Source organism: Aquarana catesbeiana, linkage group LG03 (genome assembly GCF_042186555.1).
Source record: "Aquarana catesbeiana isolate 2022-GZ linkage group LG03, ASM4218655v1, whole genome shotgun sequence".
NCBI classification, from domain to species: domain Eukaryota; kingdom Metazoa; phylum Chordata; class Amphibia; order Anura; family Ranidae; genus Aquarana; species Aquarana catesbeiana.
The window spans coordinates 332,794,612-332,809,388 of record NC_133326.1 but is presented as its reverse complement, the minus strand read 5'-3'; the positions used below and the strand labels follow the sequence as shown (position 1 = coordinate 332,809,388).

The 14,777-nt window shown below is 42.2% G+C and overlaps 1 protein-coding gene across 1 annotated transcript in view; it reads left to right on the top strand.

The window, feature by feature from the left end:
- Positions 1–14,777, top strand: part of CFAP43 (cilia and flagella associated protein 43) — a 130,102-nt gene that overhangs the window by 101,323 nt on the left and 14,002 nt on the right. Inside the window, exons 33-34 of the mRNA XM_073620531.1 lie at positions 3,709–3,821; positions 13,580–13,739. Coding sequence (XP_073476632.1) covers positions 3,709–3,821; positions 13,580–13,739 — 273 coding nt within the window. The remainder of the gene's footprint in view (positions 1–3,708; positions 3,822–13,579; positions 13,740–14,777) is intronic.

The following is a 14,777-nucleotide window of genomic DNA, read 5'->3' as shown; positions in this document are numbered from 1 at the left end:
CATGCAAAAAAGCGTGAAAAAGCTCAAATAAGCTTAACCTCCCTGGCGGTATGATTTTTTCAGATTTTTGCGTCTCAAAGCGGTACAATTATTTTGCATAGAAATTTTTATTTTTATATTGTAGGTCTGTAATTCTTAGCAATAACACACTTATATCTGTCCACCAAGAGTCTAGTAGATATCCCGGGTATGATGAAGTTTGAAACACAAATCATAAATTATAATATAATAAATAAATATAAATAATTAAAAAAATATATATATAATAATAATAAAATAAATTTCCCCACAATTCACTATCGCTCAATTCTGCAAGTGTTCTAATTTACTATCGCTGTTTTCTAGCTGGTCTAAAGCCACTTTTGACGTAAAGGGACACTTTTTGGTTGCTATGGACAATCTCAAGTTTCCAGGCAGAAAGAACAGTATTTATAATATAAATCTGCATGCAGGGCATGGGCCAAAGCACTGGGGAAGTGAAATGATTTCATACAGTACTGTAATCTGTAAGATTACAGTACTGTAATGCCCCGTACACACGGTCGGATTTTCCGATGGAAAATGTCCGATCGGAGCGTGTTGTCGGAAATTCCGACCGTGTGTGGGCTCCATCGGACATTTTCCATCGGATTTTCCGACACACAAAGTTAAAGAGCAGGAGATAAAATTTTCCGACAACAAAATCCGTTGTCGGAAATTCCGATCGTGTGTACACAAATCCGACGGACAAAGTGCCACGCATGCTCAGAATAAATAAAGAGATAAAAGCTATTGGCCACTGCCCCGTTTATAGTCCCGACGTAAGTGTTTTACGTCACCGCGTTTAGAACGATCAGATTTTCCGAAAACTTTGTGTGACCGTGTGTATGCAAGACAAGTTTGAGCCAACATCCGTCGGAAAAAATCCTAGGATTTTGTTGTCGGAATGTCCGAACAAAGTCCGACCGTGTGTACGGGGCATATGTGTTATGATTTTGACATTTTTTTTCAATTTGCCGCCAGGCTCCACCCCCGTGCGTCGCAACGCTCTGGAACAGAGCCTGGCACAGAGAGGCTTCGGGCAGAGGACGAAGCCCGCAGACAGCGCGGGGGGACAACGCAGGATCCTGGGGACAAGGTAAGTAACCTGCACCAGGATCCTGAGATGTAATCCCGAGTGTGGCTCAAGGTTACCGCTAATGGTGCTGAAATTTAACCCCGAGCCACACTCGGGAAAACCGCCAGGGAGGCTACAAACACAAAATAGGACAAATTAGCTTGGGGGGGGGGGTTTGTGAAAAAAACACTGATGCTCAAAAGAAGCTCAAAGAAGCTCCATAAAAACGTGCAAAAGAGCCCAAAAAAGTAATAACTTCTCCAAGCTGAAATAAAAGCTAAGATGCCTGTAAAACAGCTTTTTTTTTAGCTGCAGTGTACATGAGCCCATAAACTTCCTGAAAATAGTATATTTATAGGTTACAGGTCAGGACTTGGCACAGGATCCTAACACTGCAAGAATAGAGTGCTAGTCACAACAAGAAGGCACAGACAGTGGTTGGAAGATCCTGCTGCCACACAATGGACATGGAATGATGGTGGTCTGGGAGCATTTTTTTTTATTACATTTAGATTGATCAGCATGAGTTTCACAGCCTGCCTGTCTATAACAAAATGCAGCACAATGATGGGAAAGTTTTTAACTACAGGAGAAGTCCCAACTCTTGTCGTATATTAAAAACCTTCCCAGCTTGTACACAAAATAACTCACTAGTGAGAGGTTGCAACAAGAGGTTGTTCCATCCTAGCACACCTCAAGGTACAAAAGCCTTCTCATCAACATTTGGCACTGGTACTTTGGTGTGCCCCTGATATCAGCAAGGCTGGACCTGTTGCTATTAGGATACTGACCCACATGCATTTATGATAGTAAAACTGACAATAGGTGCTGATCCTATAAAAAAGGGCAGTTACAGCATACCACTTCTTATCATTATTTCTCCAGGCAGTATTTGCTTAAAAGGCTTACTCCCAAAGAGCGTATATGTATACGGCCTCATTAGCAAGCAGCTGCATCCATGCTCCTGGTACCATTTTATTGTGTCAGCAGTGGGTTATCCAGTAAAAGTGATCTTTTTATCTCACTTTTCTCGCTGCCGCCCACCGCCGTTCCCAGGCTTTCCTATTCCACTGGGTTGGCTGCACACAGAGGAGCTAGAGGGACATCTGTTTTCCTGTCCAGTACATCCAGGGAAGCATCTGATCAAACATGATCTGTGTTTGCTCAGATGTTTGAAGGGCAGGGGAGACAATGAGGTTGTAATAGACCCCTGATGTCTCTATAAAGAGTACTTGTCACTGCCCAAAGCTATCACAAGGGGATTGTTCACCCCTTGTGATATCAATAAAAAAAAAAAAAAAAAAATATATATATATATATATATAAAAAAGAGAAAGTGGAAAAAAAATAATAACACACAGGCGTGCGTAATATTAAATCTTGACATGTTTGGTATCTATTTACTTGATGTAACATCTTTTATATTTTACAAAAAAAAAAAAATGGCCCTGGGGAGTGCGAGATTACATTACATTACATTACATGACATTACGGAGCTAGGTTCCAACACAGTGTTGCTCCCAAGGAGAGGAAAAGATTATTAAGGGAAGATGGCTTAACAGTGATGTGCAAGGTGTGGCTTTAACATTTGACTGCTGTGGACTGTCCACTATATGCGATTTGCAAAGTATGCAAAGCGACAACAGATAGTATATCGATGTGATGTGTCATTGTCACTGCCATCTGTAAGAACAACAGTAAAGTGCCGAGCTATAATTTGTGTGCACATTCCTTTTATAGGAATATGAAGGCTAATAGCTGTTTGTGGGAAGGTAATTAGGCACAATTTGGCGGAAGCTTTGGGCAATAGCAGTGGATTGTTGTCCTATCCAGGAAGAAGCTTGAGTAATATGGTGCCAGCTGTGGGCCAATCAGAAGCCCCCTTACATACAGGTGGTGAATGGATACTGCCTGCAGATGGCTAAGACACAGCAGCCAGTTCCCGCCCACCAGCCCTGTGGTGCTGGGTTCCCCATTCACAAAGCCTGACCTGGAGACTCTTCAGTGGTGTTAAACATGCTGCCTGATAGCCTTGTGCAGACTGCAGGCATGAAGGCCTCCTCTGCCTGTTAAAGGTACCGGCAGTGAGATCCTCAGTGGCCAATAGGAATGGTATGAGGCCAGCAAGCTGAATGTTTTACATGTTTTGTTTAAAAACCAATCCAACCTTAAAGCTGGACTCTGGAAATGAGACAAAAAAAAATGAATTAAATGTAACAGCTTGCAATAAAAACAGAGGTTTTAATTGGACAACATTTGCAAATATATGTGGAAGCCGCACTGTCTTGTCAAGGCCCCTCTGTAATGTGCAGCTCTAACTCTGATTTACGAGAGCCTTCATGTTGGAGGATATATAGCAATGGATAAATTAATGGCAGGTATGCAATTGTTGTACAACTCAAACTTATATTTTCTGTGGGGGACCAGTTGCATGGATTGAAAGACCCCGCTGGAGCCAGGAATAAGCTAAGTAAGACACCCTAAGGCTTTACTTAAAATTATAATAAAGTTGTGGAAGAGAATATGGTTGGAGTTTCAACATTTCAATTGTTTATGTATCTATATGTTAAATGTGTCAGTATGATTTGTACTTGTGTTTTCTGCTGGTTTAGGTGAAGCGAAAGGCACAGATCCTGGCTGAAATGCAGGAGTTTCTATATAAGAGGATAGAAGAAGATGAGAAGACACGGCAGGACATTGAGAATATTATGCAAGATCTTAACATGTAACTATAATGTAACATTTTAATGTGGTCTTAAAGCGGAGTTCCACCCAGAAATGGAACTTCCGCTGATCTGGTTCCTCCCCCCATCCGGTGTCACATTTGGCACCTTTCAGGGGGGAGCAGATACCTGTCTAAAACAAGCGTTTCTGCCTGCATTTTCACAAATGGTGTATACACCGCTCCTTCACCGATCCAAAGATGCTGCTAGCAGGACTTTTTTCAGCGTTCTGCCAGTGCACCGCTCCAGTGTGAAAGCCCCCTGTGTCTCTGCAATGCAGGGACATGGATCCATGTCTTCCCCTAGTACAAGCACCTCAGCCACAGTTAAAAAAACACAGGCTAGGCACATATTTAACCCTTTGATCACCCCTGATGTTCAACCCCTTCCCAGCCAGTGTCATTAGTACAGTGACAGTGCATATTTTTAGCACTGATCACTGTATTAGTGTCACTGGTTCCCAAAAATGTGTCAAGTGTCAGTTAGTGTCCGATTGGCCACCGCAATATCGCAGTCCCGCTATAAGTTGCTGATCGCTGCCATTGCTAGTAAAAAAAAAAAAAATATCCCATAGTTTGTAGATGCTATAACTTTTGCGCAAACCAATCATTATACGCTTATTGGGGTTTTGTTTTTTTTTTTTACCAAAATACATATTGACCTAAATTTATGAAGAATTTATATTTTTTAATATTTTTTTATTGGATATGTTTTTTGCAGCAAGTAAAAAAAAAATTTTTTTTTTTGTTTATAGCACAAAACAATGCAGTGGTGATCAAATACCATCAAAAGAAAGCTCTATCTGTGGGAAAAAAAAGGACATCAATTTTATTTGGGTGCAGTGACGTACGACCGCACAATTGTCCGTTAAAGTGGTGAAGTAGTTAATTAGCAGGGATTTCCTCTCACTTCCTCTTTGGCTATGGGACAGGAAGTAGAGGAAAAACCTCCCCTATGAGACACAGATGGCATGAAAAAAAAAAAAAATCTGACAGGGGTTATAACTCTCCCTTGCTCTATATAAACGAAAAAACTATTTTTTTTCTATAGTTCTACTATAAAAATTCCTAGTTTTGCCTATATACATACTTTACGTATATTTGAATACAAATGCCAAAACTCATATATGTTTTAACCTTATTTAAAATGTAATTTTTTTTATACTTTTAAATCTGCAGCTTAATATAATACATGATGATCCTCCCATGAAGGTCCTTGTTCAGGCACTTTCTGTTAAAGGGTGACATTGTTCTGTCCTGTTGTGCTCCTGCTTTATCGCATTGTGACACAGGCTTCTAATGGAGGCTACAAGTGGCCATTTCAACACACATTAGATAGTTATAGATGGAGTCCATGCATGTAGAGCTAATATTTATTATACACATTGCATGAGGGAGGAGCCGGATGTGGGCGAGGCTGGACTGCTAGAGATGTGAGGCGGGAGCTCGGCGTCCCTCCAGCCGTGATGCGGACCAAGTGCTCACGGAACAAACACTAGCCTCCCCCCCCCTCGTCCCGGAACGCTGCGCGGTGTACGCGGCTGTCATCCCCCTCTCCTCCGGCATCCTCCCCAGCTCCTGAGACCGGAGGCAAGGAGGAGGGCGGTGGTAGCGGTGCCCCCGAGCTGCAGTCCTCTGAAACAGCAGCGACAGCAACAACATTAAAAGGCGATCACAGCCGGGTCTGTAGTCGGGTATGCCGTCCCACCCCCCTCCTGGAGGTAAAGTAATCAGCTTTTAAGAAGCGAGCCCCATAAGCAGAGGAACGCCACTGGAAGAGCTGCTGAAGCTTATGCAGCAGGAATAGAAGATTGCAACTGACAATTAAGTAAGTGGGAATCTAAGCACAGTGGGAAGCATCCAGGAGTTACAAGGAGCCAGGAAGGGTAAGACTCTGTAAAATACTCAACCCACAAGGAGGGTAAGTAACTTCCACTATGTGATTTACAGCTGGTTGGATATCATTACCTCTCTATCCCTGAAAGGACTGGTGCCTTAAATCATGATTATATCTGCAATACCATGTAATACCAAGTGACTGAAACCATATATTGTCTACATCAAAGTTGCAATACTGCCTACTCAGTGTTAATTAATCAGTGTTAATTAAGATATACCTGGCTGAGGGGTAGATGTGAAGGCTGGGGGGAGGTGAGGACGAACCCACAAGGACATAAGCGCCCCCAGTGTCCCCCGCATCCGGTTATACCTGGGGTCACACTCGGGGGTGGAGTATTGGCGTCCATCCCTGAGTATATGACTGTATTTACTTGTCTTCATTTGTGACTGTATTCAAAATAAAGCATAATCAGTTTAGCAGTATACCCTCAGGACTGGAATTCCAGGTAGGAGTGTAACAGTAGTACAAACGGGAAGAAGATTCCCGAGAGGCATTGAGTGCACTTTTGAGCGATTAAGGAGGAACACGCAAACAAACAATAGGAAATCAGTTACACAGCTAACTTGGGTAATCTCTCACCTTCAGGGTCAGCATATATCATTGGCCTGTCCCTACAGGGGCCAGAAGAAACAGGGAAATGAGAGGCAAGTCAACAAGAGGGAATACGGTAAACCCACCCCGGACTAGTTCAAGTCCAGGCACAATTAGGAGATACATGGTGAATGACGGTAGCAAGGAAAGCCCGAGCGAATCAACAGGGGCTACAGCGGCAACAGTGGCGACAGGCACAAAAAATAAGACACCGGATCGCGCAGGCAAAGCGGGAACAAGAAGACAAATGGCTGATGGGGATACAAGACCCATAGGTAATGATACAGGAGCGGAACTGTCAGGTGAACCCCAGCAAGGCAGAATACTTCCCACTAAGGAAGAAATTGCAGAGATGTTCGCTAGACTGGAGGCCTCAATTAAGGGGGAGATCAATATAGTACATGAAAATATGAGCCACTTACTGAAAAGAGTGGAGGAGGTGGAATCTATCGCGGAAACACAAGGAGCCGAAATTAAAAAAATGAAACATCAGATGGAAGTAATGCAGGCCAAACATAGAAATATCAAATACAGATTGGAGGACCAAGAAAATCGCAACAGAAGAAAGAACCTCCGGATTAGAGGTCTCCCGGAACCACAAGATGGAACAGAGAACCTCCCGCTTAAAATGGAAGAAATTTTTAACAACCAGATGAACCCAATGGAAGCCGGCCGAAAGCTGAAAGTGGACAGGGTGCACAGAATAAGAAAACCACCAGACGTCAGGGGAGACCCACCACGAGATGTCATCGTGCGATTCCACAATTTTGCGGATAAAGAACAAATAACCTCCAACTTAAAGAGAAACCTCCAGGCTAAGTGCAAAGATACAAATCTGCAAATCTTTCAAGACCTTGCAGCAGAGACTCTCAACAGGAGAAGAATCCAGAAACCTCTTCTGGCGACCTTGAAAGCGCATGGAGTCCAATACTCCTGGGGCTTCCCAGCCTGCCTAATTGGACGCAAAGAAGGCCGAAAGGCCGTGCTAAGATTCCCGGAAGAAACACAAAAATTTAGCGAACACCTAGAAATACCTCTGGCGGATATCCCGGGCTGGTGGGAGAAAAACACCAACCACGATCCATTAGGGGAAATACCTACCTGGAGACCTGTTTGAAATCTGTAGCATACCTGCAATAATTAAAAATTAGAATAAGGAGAAAGAAATGGAAGGGAGGGAAGGGAACAAGAAAAGAAAGAAGAGAAGGAGAAAGGGAAGAGAAAGAAAAGGAAAAAAAAAAAAGGGAGAAAGAAACGGGAAAAAGGAAAAATAGATGCTTTAGTATAGATATACAAGTAGCCTATCCAGTGACGATGTAGTAGACCACGGGGCTGGCGGAGGGGGGTGGAGGGGAGGTGACCGGGATGGGGGGGAAGGTGAGAGGCACGAGGGAGGGAATGCTGAGGTTGACAGCTCCTGTACAAGAAACGGAACCCTGCGGTCGCGACCAAACACCGCACCGAGCTCAACCTCTGGGGGACAACCGGGGGGCCGAGTGGTGGTGGAGAGCCACGGTTATATTTCCAGGGCCGAGTTAAGGCCTGTCATACCCCCAAAAATTCGGGGAAAGGGGAGGGGGAGGGAGGGTGGGTATTGTGGGGTTTCAGTAGATGGGGGGGGAGGGGGGAGGGGAGAGGAGTAAGAGAGAGCCCAACGCAACTCACAGTATCAGGAGCCTGTCTTATAGAAAATTGAACATAAATAGAAGAGAGAGATGCCATCTAATTTAAAAATTATTTCCTATAATGTAAGGGGCTTGAATGCCTGTGTTAAACGAGCTAATATTTTGGGGGAATTAAAGTTCTTGAAGGCTGAGGTGGCAATGCTGCAAGAGACTCATCTTAGTGCCAATGGGAATCAAACCATTTACTCCAGGGATTTCCCAGAGTGGTACTACAGTGACTCACCAATTAGGGGTGCAAGAGGAGTGGCCATAGGGTTCGCCAGGGGAACGAGATTCGAACTAGAGGAGAGACTTTCCGACCCGGAGGGGAGGTATCTCTTCCTGAAAGGGAAAATTAACGGATGGAAGTATTCCCTGGCGAACATCTATGGACCAAATAAAAACACTTATAGAACAGTAATGACCATATTGACTAAATTTGAGACTTTTAAGACGGGGAGAGCAATAGTGGGAGGAGACTTCAACCTGTGTCTAGACCCCGAGAGAGATTGTACGTCCCATGTGCGGGGGAAAATGGGAGTGTGGCCGGAGAAACGTAAAAAAAAATTACACCAGCTCCAATTAGTAGATGTCTGGAGGATACAACAGGGAGACATAAGGGACTACACTTACTACTCCCCCGTACATGGGACATACTCAAGACTCGATCTTTTTCTGGTAGAGCATAGGATGCTGGAGGAAATCGTAGGGGTTGCCATCGGTAATATGACCTTCTCGTACCATGCGCCTGTGAGTCTACATTTAAAGGTGGGAGAAACTGACGCACAGGGCACAGGGTGGAGATTAAATGAGGATCTCTTAGCTGATAACGATATCTTAAAAAGAATAAAGGAGGAACTAGAATGGTTTTTTAAAATTAACATTCCTGGTGAGGTAAATGAGGCTACAATCTGGGAAGCCCATAAAACTTACATAAGGGGGATTTTTATGATGATAGGCGGGGAAAGAAATAAGAGAATGAAAAATCAAAGGCTTGCCCTGACCAAAGAGATTTATAAACTAGAGCAACAACATAAAACATCAGGAGGGAGGGAGGTCTGGATGAACCTACTCCAAAAGAGGGAGGAGCTGAGGACATCCCTGGAACAAGAAACACGCAAAACGTATTACTTGGTCAAAAAAGAGAGGTACATGAATAGCATCAAACCCGGAAGGCACCTGGCAAGAACCCTAAAAAAGAAGAAAACAAGTAATTATATTGAAAGAATTAGGAACAGTTCGGGGGAAATTAAACATAAAACGCAAGATATAGCTAAAACTTTCCAAACGTTCTACGAGGCATTGTATGCAATAAAAGCGAGTAGTACTCAAGAACAGGATAAACATAGGCACGAAGCCAGTAAAACGTTCCTAAAGGAGGCAAACCTAAAAAAAATCACGGAAGAGGACAGTAACATGTTAGACGCCTCCGTGACCCTTCAGGAAGTAAAGAGGGCTATCCAGGATATTCCAAAAAAAAAAAAAAGAAAAAAAAAAAAAAAGTATTATACACATTGCATTAACCACTTGCCGACCAGCTGCCGTCATTACACTGCGGCAGGTCGGATTGTTCCCGCAAATCACTGTAGCTGTATGTCGGCCCTTTTAAGAGCTATATCAGGCGCGCGCATGCACCCGCTGTACGGCAGGGGAGCCGATGCACGTGGCCGGCAGCTGCGATGTCCGCCAGCCACCTGCTATCACTCCACAGAGAGCCAGAACAGGGATCTGTCAATGTAAACAAAGAGATCCCCGTTCTGACAGGGGAGTAGAGAGTGATCGTCTGTTCCTAGTGATCAGGAACAGCGATCTCTCTCCTCCTTTAGTCAGTACACTCCCTCACAGTTAGAAACACCTCCCAGGGAACACATTTAACTCCTTGATCACTACCAGTGTTAACCCCTTCCCTGCCAGTGTCATTTATACAGTAATTAGTGCATTTTTATAGCACTGATCGCTGTATAAATGTCAGTGGTCCAAAAAAGTGTCAGAAGTGTCCAATCTGTCCGCCGCAATGTCGCAGTCCCGCTAAAAATCGCTGATCACCGTCATAACTAGTAAAAAAATAAATAAATAATAAAAATGCCATAAATCTATCCTCTATTTTGTAGACACTATAACTTTTGCGCAAACCAATCAATATACGCTTATTGCAATTTTCTTTACCAAAAATATGTAGAAGAATACATATCGGCCTAAAATGAGGAAGAAATTATTATTTTATTTTTTTAGTTGCGGGATATTTATTATAGCAAAAAGTAAAAAATATTGTTTTTTTTATTTAAAATTGTCGCTCCTTTTTTGTTTATTGCGCAAAAAAAATAAAAACTGCAGAGGCGATCAAATACCACCAAAAGAAAGCTCTATTTGTGGGAAAAAGAGGATGTCAATTTTATTTGGGTATAGCTTCGCACGACCGCGCAATTGTCAGTTAAAACGATGCAGTGCTGAATCGCAAAGAATGACCTGGTCATTAAGGGGGAAAATCTTCCGGTCCTTAAGTGGTTAACAGACTAAGGTCTCATGCACACTGCTGCTGTTTTTGTGAATTTGGGGGGGGGGGGTGTTTTGCCCTTCAAGACCCTAATGTTATCCTATGTGTCCATGCACACATGGATGTTTTTAGCAATTTAGAAGCAGGGAAGTTTAGAGGATGTTTTCTGAACGCCCGAGGAGAGGAAATTTTGACCACAACAAACGCTAGGCGCGTTTGTGCGTTTATTTTTTTTAATGGGCAGAATAAATAAAAATTCTGGCCAATTAAAATAACTAAATGCCCAACTCCAAACTCTGCAAAACTCACCTAAGCTGGTGTAAACAAATGGAGCTTGGGTGAGTTTATAACACTTCTGTCAGGATAAATAGCGTTTACAAGAAATCAGTGTACATCAGGCCTAAATGTCATCCATTTAGGGTTTTCTATTGACTTTAATTCAGACATTAGAGATGAGATTTGAACTGTACAGTCATCATAAGGTAAACCTCAGAGGAGAGATTTTGCAGCATTGTTCCCTGCAAAAAAGCACCCTGGGTATAAGTAGATGCTTTCCAGAGTTTCCCTTTAAACAAGACCTATCTTGAAAGTTTGGATTGATATTTATGTCACACCTTATGCAGCCTAATGACCTGTGCACACCTAGGTCATTGATCCCTCTTTCCTTTGTGTGTTTGTAAAGAGGTGAGAGGGGAGAAAAACATATTGCACAAGAGAGCAGCACAGAGAACTATTGTTTTCTTTGTATGAAATGATTTGCTGCAAACCCACAATCTACACATGAGCAGACACCAGAAAAATATTGGAATTACATTGCTGCATTAAAAAAAAAAAAAGAGTTAAAAGAAAATAAGTAGGTTGCCACTGCTGACCTCTCATTTCAAATGATAGTTGCCTAGTTGTCAGTGTGATCCTCTAGCTTTAGTACTTTCTGACTCATTGATGTGGAACAAATCTTCAAGTGATTGTAAAGGCTGTAATAAAAAATAAAAATAAAAAACAAACTTGTCATACTTACCTGCTCTGTGCAATGGTTTGTGCAGGCGGTCCTGGCTCCCAACCCCCCCCCCCCTCCCGCTCAATGCCCCCAATAGCAAGCGTTTTGCTATGGGGGCACTCGAGCAGGCTCGCTCCAGAGCCACACTCCTGTGAATGGACACTGTCCATTCACACACAGAGCATGGCTCAAACCCACCCCCGCTCTCTTCTCATTGGCTCACTGGCTGTGATTGACAGCAGCAGGAGCCAATGGCTCCTACTGCTGTGTGAGCTAATGAGGAGAGAGAATCCCAGGAGAGACGCTGCTCTCATGCACATCAATGATTTGAGATGGGCCCATGTAAGTATAAGGGGGGCTGCTCCCAGAAGGTTTTTTTACCTTAAAGAGATTGTTTCAGACATGAAATAGTAACAAAGCATATCCTACTATAGTGTGTGATTGTCTCAATCCAAAGCACTAAGGGGTTGATTTACTAAAGGCAAATCCACTCTGCACTACAAGTTCACTGCAAGTGCACTTGGAAGTGCAGTCGCTGTAGATCTAAGGGGAAGATCTGAAATGAGGGGAAGCTCTGCTGATTTTATCATCCAATCATGTGCAAGCTAAAATGCTGTTTTTTATTTTCCTTGCATGTCCCCCTCTGATCTACATCGATTGCACTTCCAAGTACACTTGCAGTGCAAAGTGAATTTTCCTTTAGTAAATCAACCCCAATGTGTCATTTCTCTCTGCTGCTTCGTTCCTCTGCTATAAGCATTCATCACTTCTGATGAGTTTTCCTGACACCAGGAGAAAAATGGTGATGGGGAGGGCACAGTCTGTTTCATTGTGCTGTATGAAGGAGGGTGTGTCCCTTGCCCCCCAATCAGCTCTCAGGTAACTTCAGCTCTCCGCCCACTGCTTTTCATACCTGAGAGATCCTGTGCAAATTCTGCACCTTGAATGGATGTGGGGGAAAGATTTCTGTAGATAAACAGGTACAACTTATGTAGGAGGATTTGTTTAATCTCTGTGTATCACCTGAGGCCAGTCACTTCATTGAGTATATGTAAGAGTTTACAACCACTTGAATGCATAGAATGCATTAAGGTAAAAAAACGTCTGCCTTTAGGACCACTTGAGTTCTGATATTACTCTGCCTTGAGTTGATGCATGCTTGATTATTCAGGGTCAGTGACTCAGAAATGTTTCAGTAACAACTAGGAAAGCAGCATTTTCAGATGGAGGTAGACAATGTTAGCCTACATATTTTCACCAGTATAGGTTTTCATTAACAATAATTCTTTGTTGACTCTTGTATCAACATCTTAATGGCCTATGTTGATGGGCTTTTGTTTGCTTTAAAAAAGTTTTGCATTCCTATACAAGTTTATAGAAATGCACTTTTGCAGGTGAGATGCATTTCAAAAGAAGGTCAACTACAAGTCAAACTCAGTGCATAGCTCCCAACCGTCCCTGATTTGGAGGGACTGTCCCTGATTTGGAGCAATGTCCCTCTGTCCCTCATTCCTGCTCAGTTGTCCCTCATTCTGGTCTGATCTATATAGATGTTTTAAAAATGCACTTTTTATTTATCAAATAGTGTTTTCCAGCACTAATCCTTTCATCTCATTTCTAAATTGCTGCATCTGTAAATTCCAAAAGCCAATATAAATGAATAGTAGTGGTAAAAAAGCACTTGTGGGTTTAACCAATCTTGTTTTTTTTTTTGTACAATTCTCCTTTAAGGGGTGTGGCAGGGGGTGTGTCCTATGCCTGCATGCTTTTGCTGATAGGTGTCCCTCATTCCCATCTCAAAAAGTTGGGAGGTATGGTAGAGTACCCGTCAATGAATTCTGAATAATCATAGACACATCTCAAACTGATGTCATTGACACAAGCCCAAAGCCTGTCAACACGGGTCCTTATAGTGCCAGGTGGGGATGATTCCATAAGGTAGTGCTAAACAGAGACAACGTGTAAAGTGGTGTAACCCATAGCAGCTCATCTAAATGAACCCTTTACTGATATAAGTAAGGTAAAATGAAATCTGACTGACTAATGTTTACTTTATTTTTATTGATTATTATTGATCCATAATAAAAAATATTTTTCCTCATCTCACCATTGCAGATTGCGTAATGAGAAAATGAAGTTTCTGTTGGATTTGACTGTCCAGTTCATACTTAAACAAGGGCAAGTGGAAGTTGAAAATACAGATTTAATGCCTAATTATGCTGATGCGATCCTGCTGCACAGGAGTGTGATCGAAGATTTAAATAGCAGCATAAGGGTAAATGACCATCTTATTATGTATGCTTATCTGCGGGAAATGTGGTGTTGTGTTCTTTTTTGCTTCAGTATAAAATATTTGCTGTTAAAGCCCAAATCGTGGCATATTATTAAAAAATAGTCTCCCAGATAGGGTTTAAAACAAAAAAGCAGATCTGACTGCAACACTCACCTCTCATCAGGTGCTGCCCCCTTGCAGTAATTCCTTCTTCCCCTGGATGTCATCGTTCTTCTGGTGTCATGGACCCGCCTTCCGAGGGTGGTGACACCATGGTACCATGCACACACATGCAGCACCACCATTCTCTGCGTCTTTGAGGACTTCCCATCACTGGAGTCATATGTATACCACATGACAAGCTTAAAGTCTTATATTTATGGAGGTTCTTTCGACTAAATTAGCTTTTTTTTTTTTTCTAGTGATATCAAGAATAATATTATTATTTTTTTTTTTTTTTTTTTTCATTTGGGCAAGTTACCACAACACCATTATCTCAAAGACACAATTATGTTGGTGTCCCTTGTTAATTTTACATTGTATTTTTTTAAATGTAACTGCCTACTCCCAAACTGTCATTTGAAGTAAAACACATAGCCAAGTATTATTCTCCACAATTTTTTTTATTGTGCATTAAAAAAAGAAAACAAATAAAATTAGACATGATATCTGCCAATAGAACTTAACCAAAAAGTGCATTCTATGCATCCAAAAATATAGAGAATATACCAAATCAAATCATTATTCAACAAAAAAAATAATGTCAAAGCAATAACTCAAAGGCCAATAATAAATAACACGTTATCTCCTCCGATTCCGCAACATGGCTGTTTGACGAACGGCCGTTCAGAAACAAAATGAAAAGCGCAAAATGAAAAGCGTGAAATGAAAAGCACAAAATGAAAAGCACAAAATGAAAAGCACAAATCAACACTCACCAAACTTCTACTAACACGAAATTAGCAGAAGGAGCCCAAAGGGTGGTGCTAAAGAGCTGAAAAACCACATAGTACGTCACTACGTTCGTGTTTGTTGGCCGAC